The 14,293-nt window shown below is 41.8% G+C and overlaps 1 protein-coding gene across 1 annotated transcript in view; it reads right to left on the reverse strand.

The window, feature by feature from the left end:
* TGFBI (transforming growth factor beta induced) overlaps nt 1-14,293 on the reverse strand; it is a 56,908-nt gene that overhangs the window by 22,564 nt on the left and 20,051 nt on the right. The window contains exons 3-7 of the mRNA XM_048490898.1: nt 6,455-6,519; nt 3,440-3,597; nt 1,401-1,565; nt 946-1,092; nt 691-832 (exon numbers count right to left, since the gene is read on the reverse strand). Of these exons, the coding sequence (XP_048346855.1) occupies nt 691-832; nt 946-1,092; nt 1,401-1,565; nt 3,440-3,597; nt 6,455-6,519 (677 nt within the window). The remainder of the gene's footprint in view (nt 1-690; nt 833-945; nt 1,093-1,400; nt 1,566-3,439; nt 3,598-6,454; nt 6,520-14,293) is intronic.

Here is a 14,293-nt window from a genome sequence, read left to right on the forward strand (position 1 = left end):
GCGCAGGCTCTGATTATAAACAGCATTCTTGAACTGTGAAAAATGCTTTTAAAAACCCATCTAAAGAGCTGGATTAATAATGGAGTTAACTGAAGCAAATAGAATGCTACTGAACTTCAGCTTAAAAATCCCTACTTCATTTTTACTTATCCATTCTGCAAACTGAGTCCATGAGTCTATTTTTTCCTGCACCACCTTCTGTTCCCTCTCACCGAATGCTCATGTTATTTTTCCATCAATTGTGTATAAATGGAATATAATGAAAATAGCAAAAAATGGGGAGGAAATGGCATAAAACAAATAAGTTAATCAGGAACAGCAGCAATAAAAAAGAATGTGAAAGGAAAAAAGTTTTTTTTGAAGGAGTTTATTCATTCATCCTAAGGGCAACTGCTCAGGTCGTTACCCTTTCAGATTATTTCAGTGACTGGCACAGCTGCTTCCATTTCTTCTGAAGCTACTGTTCTTCTATCAACTGGTAAAATGGGCAGGATAGGACAGCTACAGAATATCAGCAAAATAGTACTAACCTTCAGAAATACATCCCACCCACATTCCTCACTAACTATAAGTATCCTTGTTCTGTTATGCAATTTCCTGCAAAACACAAAGTCTAGGCTTATCAGTTCCTTGGCCTCTCATGTCTGTCTATTCATGACAGTATTGGGGACTGGTTAAGTGACTGCTCACCTTTCAAAGCCTCTGGATCTCCTAGGATTCTGTTTAGAGTTTCTTGTGGGATCTTCTCAAAGGCCTCCTTGGTAGGAGCCAACAAGGTAAACTGTCCTTCACTGTCCAACAGATTGTTCAGACCAGCAGCTGCCACAGCAGCCTGTAAATAAAAGTGCAAAAGATGGAAATAGAGTTCATTCTGTGGAAAATCAAAGCATCAGATTGCCAAGCAAATAATTCCACCTTCAATGGAACTGTTTGACATAAACTCACCCTAAGGTTCTCAAGGGTTTCTTCAATCTCAACAATTTGAAGGATACTGTTTGTTGTTGTAGAAATGACTTTGTCTACGAGATGAACCACTCCATTAGTAGCATGATGGTCAGCCTTCAATAACCTTGCACAGTTCACTGTCACAATCTGCAAAGAACAAGGAACAGCTACGTCCAAAACTGAGATGAGGATCTATTATTAACAGTGAAGGAGTTTTAAGAAAGTCACAAGTTAAGCTATTAGGATCCTTGCTCAGATTCACCAGATCTGTTTCCACAGATGGAGGGGAGGGGGGAATTTTCGATGATAACCCCATCTGACTTCAGCCCTTGAACTCTAAACAATTCATAAAACCCACAATGTTCCTAATTTTTTTGTCCCAAAAGGTTTAATAATACTTACTATGACAAGAAAACATAGCTTCAGTAGCGTTAAGAGCTTTACCAAACACTTACTCCATTTGGATAATGATGGATCTGGATATCAATATTCTGGTACATGGAAGGGAGGCGTGTACCATGTTTCAGGTCATCAGTCAGGACTCGTTTATTCACCATGTGGTAGCGAAGAGCATTTAGCAGCTCAATATTGACATTGCTCACCAAAGAATCCAGCATTTCCTAAAAACAAACAATATTGTAACAATGACGACTCAGTTCCACCAAACATATCCTGCAAGAATGATGGATATACCAGTGCAATAGTCCTCAATTATCTCTAAATACCTCTGTAAATAGAAAGAGGGAAGTGAGCACCTGGTCTGCAACAGTTACCCTGCAGGGGGATAAGGGACTAATGTAGCTGGTGCGGAGTTTTGGGCTGATTTGTCATCAGTATGCAAATGACACTCAGATCATTCTGATGATGGAGGGGGGAGCAGCCGCCACCCCTGCGGCTCTACAGCACTGTTTGGAGGCGGTCGCTGGTTGGTTGCGACAGAGCAGGTTACAACTGAACCCATCGAAGACGGAGATCCTCTGGCTTGGCCGCGAGGGGGAGGGTGGGACCTTCCAGCCGCCGGTGTGGGAGGGGGTCACATTAAAGCCGACCTCCTCCGATCCCGCGAGCCTGGGGGGGTCCACCTGGATTTGTCTCTCTCAATGGAGACCCAGGTGGCCCATACAACCCGGGCTGCCTTTTTCCACCTTCGTCAAGCCCGGCGGTTGGCTCCCTTCCTCTCCCAAGCAGACCTAGCCACCGTGATCCACGCAACGGTCATCTCCAGATTAGACTATTGTAACTCACGCTACGCGGGCCTTCCCTTGTGCTTGATCCGGAGATTAAAACTGGTCCAGCATGCAGCGGCGCGCCTGCTGACGGGTAGCGCCACCTGGAAACATATCCAGCCGGTATTGCGCCAGCTGCACTGGCTTCCAGTAGAGTTCCAGATCATTTTCAAGGTGTTGGTGTTGACCTTTAAGGCCTTACGTGGCCTGGGACCATCGTATCTTCGAGACCGCATCACCTCATATGTCCCTGCACGGCCTCTCCGTTCAGCTGAGGCCAATTTTACTGGTAGTCCCTGGCCCTTCAATGATGTGGCTGGCCTCCACGCGGGCCAGGTTGCCTTTACGGCTCTGGCCCCGGGCTGTTGGAACGACTCTTCCTCGGCTGGCCAAGGCCCACGGGACCTTGGCGAGGATTCCGCAGGGCCTGTAAGATGGAGCTGTTCTTGCCGGGCCTTTGGAGGAACTGGCCGCTGATGTGGTGCCCCCCTCCCTGTTTGGCCTAAATCCCTGACCCTGGGAGGCATCTGGGTCATTTGTCATCTCACGGGGCCACCATGCCTCCCTTTGGGGGGTGGGGAGGGAATCTTAAAATTAAGATGCTGGACCCCATTTATATTTTCATTCTCTCGATGATTATTGCTTAATTGTTGCTGCCTTTTAATGTTTTTACTTACCCTGTATTGTTGCTTTTATTTGTTGTACACCGCCCAGAGCCCTTTGGGGATGGGGCGGTATAAAAGCCTCAAAAATAAATAAATAAATAAAATAGTCGCTGCTCTGTTCATATATTTAGATGTAAAGGACTATGCATTCTCCAGTAGGCCACTGAGTTCAAGGAAGAGATGGACTCTTTAACCCATAAAATACACAGGTCCTGGCCATTTGTTCAAGAGTGGCATGAAACAAATAATGCAATTGTAATTACTCTTGTAAATCTTATGAAGTCAATAAATGCTCCCAAATAGGGATCATGGTTTGGCTGTTACCATACTGAGTGCGGAGCCTTCCTCCAGTGCTATGAACCTTCTCTTATTCTTGCACTGGAAGAAGGCTCTGCACTGAGGTGAATGAAGTGCAGAGTCCAACTGATGGTGTTTGGATGGTCTTATATTTTTATTGATGTCTCCATACAATGCTTACAGCAAAAGCTTGTATACATCTTACTGCGCATTTCCAATGCCTTTATCTATTAATAGAGGATTTCTGTTTCTCACATTTCCCATACCAACCAAGGTTGAAAAAAATGAAGATGTTATTTTCCTTACAGCAGGCAAAGATGCCCAGGCCTCATTGGTTGGAGCAAATATTGTGAAGCTTCCAGGTCCAGTGATTTCAGCACTCAGGTTAGAGCTAGCGGAATAGAGTTGAGTGGTAGAGGCCCCAACAACGCCAAGTGTTTCATAAAGGTTTGCAAGAGGCAAAGCTGTGTTAAAAAAAATAAAGACAATAGCAATATTACACTATTTAACAATAATATTTCATATTCAAAATAAAATAGGATGATGGCACGGATTCAATAATGTGTAGCAGTAATCCAAGATAATGAGCTTGAACAGATTTGAGACCAGCTTGTGAGCCAGATATAACCAAAGAAGGTGCTGTTAGAAAAGCACCAATTTGCTTATCCATCAGTAAGGCTGGGTACAGAAGCTCTTAACTTGATCCTACCAATGAAAGCTTAATCAGCACCAGCCAAATACTCTGCCTTCCTGACCACTACTGCCTTCTTCTTGTGTAGATTAAGCCACTGGACCGCAGCCTCAAGACACTGACCCAGAAGCTGGCTCCACATGCTTGAATAATGAGATACAAAGTTGGGTGTCATCACCATATTGTTGACAACCTCATCCAAAGTTCCTGACGATCTCAGTCCATTGTCTTGTACAGATACTGAAGAGTGGTGGAGATAAAATGGACACCTGGGGTATCCAACATTTCAGTCTCTATTGACTGTCATTGCCTCTCTTTAGGAAACATTTTGTTTCTACCAACAAGAAAAAAGCGAAACCAACAATGGTCAGTTCTTATTCTTTCAAACACTTATTGCAGTAGATCTACAAAATATCATTAAAGGCTGCTGAAACTCTAAAAAACTTGGCAGTGATGAATGCCTTTATCCAGCTATAGCCAAAAATTATCTACCAAGGGCAATAGAGCTGTTTCAGTCCTGAAACTCAGCCTGAAAATAGAATGAAATTGGTTGAGAGAAGATGACTGTTCCAGATATGCCTGAAGCTGCTCTGCCATGACCTGCTCAGTCACCCTGCCCTTAAAGGGGAGAGTGGACATGGCCTGATAATTGCCCATGTCCCTGTTATCCCAAGATGATTTATTAAGAAGGTTTGTTAATATACAGGTCAGAACCAAGAGTATTAGGCAAAGATGACAATGGGCCTTAAACACCCTAAATAATTTTGTTGGACAATATTCTGCTGATGCAATAGTAACAGAAATGAATGTGACCATCAGTGCCATTTCACATTGTCTTAAATGAGCTCTACTGTGTTTTTTTGTCCCATTTGGAACTAGTTTTGCACCAGTGATGCTCCAAAGATCTACCCAACCTCTTCATAAAAACCCAGCTTTCTGGGAAAACAGGAGGTCAAAGGCCTTATTAAGAAGAAGAAGAAGGGTTTTGGATTTATATCCCCCCCCCTTTTCTTCTGTAGGAGACTCAAAGGGGCTTACAATCTCCTTTCCCTTTCCCCCTCACAACAAACACCCTGTGAGGTAGGTGGGGCTGAGAAAGCTCCGAGAAGCTGTGACTAGCCCAAGGTCACCCAGCTGGCGTGTGTGGGAGTATACAGGCTAATCTGAATTTCCCAGATAACCCTCCACAGCTCAGGCGGCAGAGCAGAGAATCAAATAAATAAATAAATAAATAAATAAAACCCGGTTCCTCCAGATTAGATACACGAGCTCTTAACCTCCTACACTACTGCTGCTTAGGGCAAGGTACTAAGGAAAAATCCTTCCTACAGCACCCAGCACTCCATACTGATACAAGGGCCTCTACAGAACCACTGTCAAGGTCTTCAAAACTCCCTAGTGCCATTAGAAAACCAACAGGATCCATCAGTCTCTGCAGTCGGACCATCTTAACCAGTTTGTCTTTGTGGAGAGGGGAGGTAACACGACCTCCATCTTCAGCAAGTAATGATCTGACCATGGCAAAGGCTATAAAATTAGTCTTCTACCAGATCACCACTGGTGCAGAAAAAAAGAACCAACAAGCTACATTTCTCATGTGTGGGACCTCCAACAAACTGATACAGCCCCATGGTCACCATAGCAGCCTTTAGGTTCTGAGACAGAACAGACAGGGAGGCCTCAGAGTGTCTGCTGAAGTCCCCCAGGACCAAAGATTTGATGTCTGAAACACCAGCTCCAACAACTCAGTCAAGGCTACCACCAGCAATACCAAATTTTAAGACCAAATGATAATTACATATAAAGGAAAGATCTCAAACTTTAAAAAAAAACTTGGAACACCTATTTCATGTCAAGTGGTGGTGGGAGAAAAACTAAGGATTAATATAGCCTTGTGTATTTACCAGAAACTTACACAGGAAGTGAGAAAGGGTAATTCTATGAATTGCAAATGCTATGCTTTACCATAGAGTTTCCAGTGATTCCCAGAGCTAACCTCTGGGATAACTCTAAGAACTGTTAGAACACCTATAATTTTACCACAGAACTTCCAGTGATTATTAGTGCTACCCTTGTTACTTCCTGTATATACTTCTGAAAAGAGCATGAGGCTACATTAAAAAACAAACAAAGTATCCTGCAATGTTGTGGCCCCACAAACCCTCCCACTGGTTGTCAGGCACTACCTGGCAACCCTATCCTAAATAATATTTTTAAAATTTGTTTAATGTTACATTTCACTTTTCTCCTTGTTTGGGTACACCAAGTAGCTTTTCACATAACTTCCCCAGTCCTCCATTCAGCCCTCACAATTACCATCTTGTGGGGCTAGGTTAAGCTGACATGAATGAGGGAGGATTCGAATATTATTATCCCAGATCCTAGTCTGATCCTCTAATTACTGTTCTACACCAGCCTTCAAGCAGAGTAGAGTAGGAAAGCTCCACGTCTACTCTCAGTCCAAACTCCCCTCCCCCTAGCCTTTTCTCTTCTATACAGGTTTGAAACCACTGAGGACCAAAGGGAACCATTTAGAGAAGGTAATCTGCAGTTAAGGAAATGGTGAAGTACCCCTTCTCCTACCACCAACCATTCCAAATTTTCATATGCTTTTACTTTCTTTTATTTACCAGCTGGGCAGCCTTTTTCCCCTGGAACTTCTTCATACCCAGGACAGCACTCATAGGCAATCACTCTGCAATGAGAAAAAGACACAGCAATATTAACAGAAACTACTAACCATAACATATTCAGAAAGATTGTAGAGTACCGCCCTCCCAGGGCTGCATGATTTGATATGGCAGGTAAAGGATCATGTATTTAAATACTTAAATTTTAAAAACCCTCCATACACATAGGAAACAAACAAGTGAGGTGGAGGACTAGATTCTTTATGAGATGCTAGCTTTCTACACACAAGGGATTTTGTAAATAGAGTGGCATTCAACCGAGCAATCCTGTCTCTTTTTAATGTTTGGTTAGGAAGTGCTAGGATTCACCAGAGCATTCCAACAAAAGAAGGATTTCCGCCTACAAAGTATGACATTCTGATCTCCTGCTGCAACTCCAAATGCTCCCTGGAATACTGCTTTTGGAGATCCCTGTCCCCAGAAGAAGCATTTGGGAGACATTTGATAGTGGATGAAGTTTACATTGATGCCTATCATCACAAAAGCTTTAGCCACATAAGCCAAATCTCCTACATGCAGATGTTCTCAGGCTCTCATTTGCAATGTGAATGGGGAACACATGAATGCCAAAATACAAGGTCTTAAGTCTCATCTGTTTCAGCTCTAAACATCATCCTTTCAAGGCTAAAATCTGTGAACTAGCAAAGCCAGCAAACAGTCATGTATTTTCTTATTCATCACCATCCTTCAGATTCTTTTCTGAAAAGCCATGGGCATGGATATAGAGTTAGGCAAGGAGTTCCCTCAATGTAAAGAAACATATGATGCTTTGCAGCTTAAGTATGCCTGTGATTGTCACAAATCATTGCAGTATGCTGATGGGGGGATGGGCAGTAGTGTCAGCAAGGTCTAATGGTGGTTGAAAGGGCCGACAAGTCATAGCTGATGCTGCAAAGTTTTCAAGGCAAGACACCTTCAGAGGTGATTTGCCATTGCCTGCCTCTATATACGGATCCTGGGTCTTCCTTGGTGGCCTCCCAATTTAAACACTAACCGGGGTTTACCTTGCCCACCTTCTGAGATTTGACAAGATTGGGCTAGCCTGGGCTATCCAGGTCAGGGCAGGCCTAATTGGTTTATATTTCTAGTTTGTTTCCAAGCTATCACATTTCAATACTAAATTGACTGGCAATGCAGGCTATTCCTTAGAACCTTCTGCCAACTCATCGCCTCTTCCCAAATTTTAGAAGCTTTAAGTACTTTGTTTAGCTGCAAATATCTTGCCTAGTAACAGTTTCTTGTGTTGAGTCTGCAGGGAACAAAGTTGCAAGTGAGGTGTTTTGTTAGCAGATTAAGCTATTTTGGGAACCCCTGGGCTTGCACACCATAGTTAATCAGTGTTTGGATAAGACTGTAATTCCATTATGTTTATTATCTTAACAACACAGGCTAATGTTTTCTCTCCTCAGGCTCCAGAGCAGAAACCATAATTCTCTCATCAAGAGATGTTTTTAGCTCACATACACTGAAGTGTAATGGAGCTCCCATTTGACAGCCCTAGGACTTTATCCATAGGTGTAGGAACTTTTATTTGTTTTAGGTACCCATTGTAATGAGTGTAGCAAAGATCTCAATTATGCCATCAGCAGTCAAGTAATACAACTGGCAAACAGAAACATGTGAAATAAACCAAACTGCCAGTCCAACAAGACATATTGCAAAGCTTTACTGAAAAAATGGTCAATTATACCTAATGAACAATCTGATACATTTAATAGCCAGCAGCTTGGTCTTTCTCTGTCTTTTATCTATTTATATTACTGCCTTTCGCCCAACAGTAAGGACCCGTGTGCTACTAAATCATTCTATATGAACACACTACAATTAAGCTACAAAGTATATACTCTGGACCAGGAGTCTGCAACCTGCTGGCAGGAGCTGATGGGAATTGTAGTCCATGAACATCTGGAGAGCCGCAGCTTGCAGACCCCTGGTCTGGACAAAGAAAAATGACTTTTATTAATAAATACAAAAATAAGGTTACATTCTCCTAAGAAAAGGAAAAAATGGATACAACTGTTTTTGATCCACAATTCAATTCTGCTCATATTTCTCATTCACAAAGAAATCAATGTCCCTGTTGTTTGGAATCTTCCCATGTTTAATCTTGTAAATTGCAGCATGTATCCTGAGAGTACTGGGTTATTTTTATCCCAATTATATCGAAAGGAAATTAGCATGCAGGGTAAAAAAAATTAAAGGATTGTCTCAGTTTCCTTATATTTTTTACCCTGGCACTATTTCTTCACTACCAAAGGGAAATACTAAATAAACAGTGGGGAGTTTCTTAGCTGTGGGTGGCATGTTCAGTGCAACTTTCAAGGTTTCTTTTGTTAAAAAAAATACTCGGAGGTCTCTTCAACCTCCTTTTAAAACCAGAAGATTAAAACTATGGTTTCCTCTGGGTTGTTTCATGTCTAGATTATTGTTTGTCTGCTTCCAAAAGCCATATAACCTTCAGTGTCAAAATGGCAAAAACTGACAATGTACACACTGCTGAGTTAGTTTGTAGAACTGCCTTTGAGACAAATATATTCATGAACTAGATTGTAATGACATAAAGAAAAAGGGTGGAGAGTGAATAATCCAGCCTGTCTGATATGCCATGATCTGGACCTATAAATCACCAATAGGTACACCACAGGCTGAAACAGAATTTTTCAAGGTAATTAAGTGTTAGTGACTAAAACGTACCTGTGCTTCCATTATAGAAGCAAATAAATTCTGTGTCACAGTTTCCAAGCAAACCAACATAGAAAAACCCAGACCGATTGTCTAGACATTATATAGTCCACGTGGGAAAAGCTTTGCCGAAAGCAAATTGCTTTCTTTGACTCCAGGGGGTCTTCAACACCCCACTGGTTCCCATTTCAATCTCCTCTACCTTATTTGTCTCATTAGGAAATGTGCATTCACACTCTCCCCCAACCCTGGTTGTATGCCCTACATATCTTTTTTTTTGTTTTACACACACCAACACACTAAATGTACACTCTCTCAAAGTCTAGACAGCACTGTGTTTCAAAACAGGGATTGAACACACAAAAAAGATTATTATAATCAAGTATAAAGTTTAACATAAAGAATTCTCAACATATGATGTCATTTCTCAAAGGCTTATTTATAGAGATGGGAAGTTAATGATTTTTGACTAACAGACCTGGAACTTAATTTACACAAAACTCAGGATGGCAACCTAAGCTCTCTGAGGACAAATCTTACCCAGAAGACCCACCACAGGGTAAGGGAAGCAAACCAAGCTGCAAATTAACTTGCAAGGGAAAGAAAGGTCCCACCAAGCGGTGGTGATGGGCTGAGAAAAAAGGGGGTTGGCCAGCGGGATCTTCCCCAGCTCCCCTGCTGGCCCTTTAACCAGGGCTCTTGCAAAAAAGAGAAAGGCAGGTTTGAGCACAGCTGCTCCAGATGCTTTGGGTCCCACATCAGGATACACTGCCCACAACTAGCTCGTCCGCCCTTTTGACATGGCCGGAACCCTGGCTCCGGCGGCTCTAAGAAGGACAGCAGCAGCCAGGGAGGATCCTTCCTTATCCAGAAGGCCTGATGTCCCGGAGGTGCTGCAGTGCCTTGCCCCTTCTCCGGTGCGTGTACATTTGTTATTTCAGTTGCTGGACAGGTATCCATGTTGGCAAGACAAACTGTACTTAAAAGAAGAATTTCAATTCAGTTTTCACATCCCTTTTTCTGGGAGCAGGGTGGCAACCTCCGCTCCCAACCTAAAATGGGCTAGAGAACTGCCTGAGGTAGTAGCCGCCAAAATTTATTATTATATTACCATGTAGTTTCAGCAAATGCTTTTCTCAAAGCAAGCAGCAATAATGGTAGTACTGTTGGTGTGCCCAAGGCCCTTAGAAGTGAAGCAGTACTACAAAGTGCTACAAATGTTTCTTTTCTTTACCTTTTTTGCTGCTCTTCTACATCACTGCTCTTTAACATAAGGGGAGTCATCTGATAGGTCATGGAGTTGGCTCTGCCCCATCAGGTGATTTTATGTGTCCCTGACAGTGCCATTCAAGTTTAATCCACTTTGAAAAAAATCATTTTCTAACAGTAAAAAAGACATTGCATACTCTAATGTCACCTCTCTATGTTGAGACTATTCATACATGTAATTATACTGATTTATACTTGAGTACATATGTGTTATACTTATGAATCCCTTAGAGTGATGTGCGTTCTCACAGTAATTAAATGCCAGTTCGTAGGGCAGAATCTATTGTAATCCCTCAGATGACTAACTGGAAAACAGATTGGCCTAGTTGGTCATCCCTGATTCTAATGAATCAACATAACCTAAAGAGATCTCTTAGATCAGCTGGCCATCTTAAATGCCCCAAGCTCTAATTACATAGGACCTGGCTCTCGGAATAATTTCTTATACATTATACTGTGCTCTCAGTTCAATACAGCTTTCTTCTGTAGTGGTATTCCAAGTGAGGTCAAATCACAGTCTGTGTTGAAGGAAAGACCAGACTCTTATAATCTCTGGCTCTGTGCCCCTGTCCTTGGCATGGTTCCTGCCTCCTTTCCCAGCCTAGTATGCTGTCTATTAAGTACCAAATTTCTGGTTTCTGAATTCATCTTGGCAGCTATTGCAGTGTTTATCGGCTTTGGGTCCTGCTAAACTTACTTCAGCAAGTCTGCATTTGTGATCTTTCCAAATGATGTCTTCATAGTTAATTCCTAAGTGGTCACCTTCTCTCCCAGGTATAAGCTATACCATCTTTAAAATTTATTTCCTAAATACATCTGCATAAACCCAGGACATATTCAACTACAATGTGAACCTTTTCAATTTAGGCAACTCTGAGAACAGTCTATACAATATCACTGGTATTTCAACTACAGATAAGGCAATTATGAGTTTACATTCAAGCAAAGATGCCTGCATACAACAGACATTCAGTTTCATAAGTGGGGGCCTGCAAGAAACTTGCAGAAGCAATTATCCCCGTTCCCCTATTTTTGCTTCTTCCCCCTTACTTCTCTCAGTCTCTTACTCTTTCTTCCTCCTACACCTTTTCTTACTCTCTCCACCATGCCTGTCACCTTTTCTCTTTCTGACCTCTACTCCACCACTCACTCTTTCTGATTTCCAGCCCTTCCCTAGGGACTGGCAACATTAGTTCCCCAGAGCAAACAGCTGCTTTGGAGGGTGGAGTCTATGGCATTACACCCTTTGAGCTCTCTCCCCTTCTCAAACCCTCCCCCTCCCCAGGCCCCACTTCCTCAAATCTCCAAGTATTTCCTAGCTTTAAACTGGCAATCCTATTTCCTTTCTACCCAACAGGAAATCTACCTTTATCTGCCCCTCTGTCTTAAGCTTTCCATCTACCCTCACCCCCCACCCCCACATAGCCTATACCAGCGGGGACCAAAGCAGCTTGCATTAGTCTTCTCTCCTCCTTTTTATCCATTCAACAATCCTTTGATGTAGGTTAGGCTGAAAAGTATGTGACTGGTTCAAAATCACCCAGTGAACTTATACAGCAAAATGGGGATTTGAACCCAGGTCTCATAGACCCTGTTCTGAAGTTCTGACTGATATAGCACACTGACGTTCATAGAGTAGCTGCTGTTGCACAGTGGCAAGCAGCCCGGCCAGTTGAATCATGCAAGTTGAGCAGTCTCCTTCTTCCCTGAAATCTAGCACTTTGTGTTGAGTCCTCTGAGCTTATGCAAAGTCTTCATTTTCCCCAGGGCAAAACAGTGACTAAGTGCCCAGTTAGTTGTTGCAGAAACACCCTTCACCCTCCTAATTATTTGTGCCAGGTTCAGGCAGCCTCGTAATTATACTGGGCAGGTTTTCCCACCTTTTCTAATGACTGGGCTGTTATGATTGTAGGTTATGAGGTGTTTAGCCTTAAGAAACTCCAGAAAGGTGAAAGAAGCCCTTTTCCCCCCATGGCAAATCTCCCTTTTCAAGAAACCAGAGAACTGAGGCAAGTTTGTCAAACAGAAGTAACATTTATTAAACAAATTAGATGGGATGAGGAAATATTTCAAATGGATGGAAATCAGGCAAGAGATAACTATATACAAACTTTAATATTTGGCACATGCACAGTTCTTAATTAAGCTTCATAACTTTCTCCAGTTGCTTAGATGTTATAAGAAGTTCTTTACTTTAAGATGGTTCAGTTAGAAGTTACTGACTAATGTATTTACATTGACTTTGGATCCTAATAGGCTGGTACCCTTTCACACAGTACACAAACAGCCTTGACACCAATTAATTACCCAATTCCTGGGAAATTTAAGATTATATATAGATATTATGCTTAGTAGGAAGTGGTTATAAGATAAATAGGTCAGGTTTATTGTAAAATAAGATTTGTTTGTCCTTGTTTGTTTAGGTGCAGATTTTGCTTTGTAACTAATTTGTAATTTGTATTTTCTTTATGATATAGTAATTTATATTAATAAGCTGATTGTGAATATTTTTAAAGTAGTTGATATAAATAAACAAAAAAATTAGCTACCCAGTTCATATAAATCCCCCTCCTGATGTAACTTTATCAGAACACTAATATGCCAGACTGGGAATCCAGCTATGTATATAATTTCCAGGCTGACTAGGAATTTTTCTTTGTCCAGAAGATACACTCCCTTCCTCTTATTTATCATCACCTGTGGAAAGTCTCACTACTATTCCACCTTCAGCTTTGACCACCAATAAAACTCCCAGTTGTCCTGACTGTGTATTTTCTACTTTCAGCACACACTGAACTCAGTATGTTTCAAGTCAGATCCAATTCCTGACTGAAATTCTCTAAGACTAGATATTTAACACACGCGGTTAAGGGACTTGATATCATCTCACAGGAATCCAAATTCAAAAAGATCACAAAATTTTTCCTCTCAGAGAGATAGCTCCCCCTCTCTGTGTCAGTTGGTTCTTCCACAGATCAGAGCACAGGTCAGTTAACCCAATCAGGGTGCTTTCCCATTCCTAGGAAGTCCCCCACCCCCTTCGCACTCTGTTGTGATAGCACCTTGTTCCACAGACTGACTTACACTTTTAAACCTCTATTTTTCTGTGCAATCCATCACAGTTGGCTACAGGGACATAGATTTTTTTTGCATTTTTTCAGGCTTGACCCAGAAATTTGTGTGGGTTGAAGATCAGCTGCATATGAGCAGTTTCATAAAAAGTGACATGGAACATGGCCACATTTATTCTGTTCTTATATAATTGCTTAAGAGGTAGTTCTGAGGAGGTCAACATACTATGCATGCTTTCACCTTTACAACACACAGTATTCAAATGTATTAAAAAAAATGAAATGCAGCCATTATCTCTATCCAGTGTCTTTGATTGCTCATGCATCTGCTCTGTCAGCAAAAATGACTGAACTAAAAAGGTTTTTGTATAGTTTAACATCCCTCTATCCTATGCTGGCATGAGGGGAAAATGTTAAGGATGGATTGCCTGGCCAGAATTTCCTAACTATGCCACTTCTGGCTATCACTGATAATCCTTGAATGCCAACTACTGCAAAATGTGCACAGCACTGGAAGGAATGCAGTAGGCAGAGAGAGAGAGAGAGAGAGAGAGAGAGAAGCACTACTCATTTATGCTAAGTAGCACTTATAGAAAACAAATATTGTGTAACTCATCACCCCTCCAAGAGCCAAGTAGTGATTCCTCTTATTCAGACCAAAACAAAGCTTACAATAAAACTGCCAAAGTAAATTGACAAGATCAGCAACCTCACAAACTGATTAACTCAGCAGGAACTAAGCTATAGGCAGTCACAA

This window comes from Sphaerodactylus townsendi, linkage group LG03 (assembly GCF_021028975.2).
Source record: "Sphaerodactylus townsendi isolate TG3544 linkage group LG03, MPM_Stown_v2.3, whole genome shotgun sequence".
Lineage (NCBI taxonomy): Eukaryota > Metazoa > Chordata > Lepidosauria > Squamata > Sphaerodactylidae > Sphaerodactylus > Sphaerodactylus townsendi.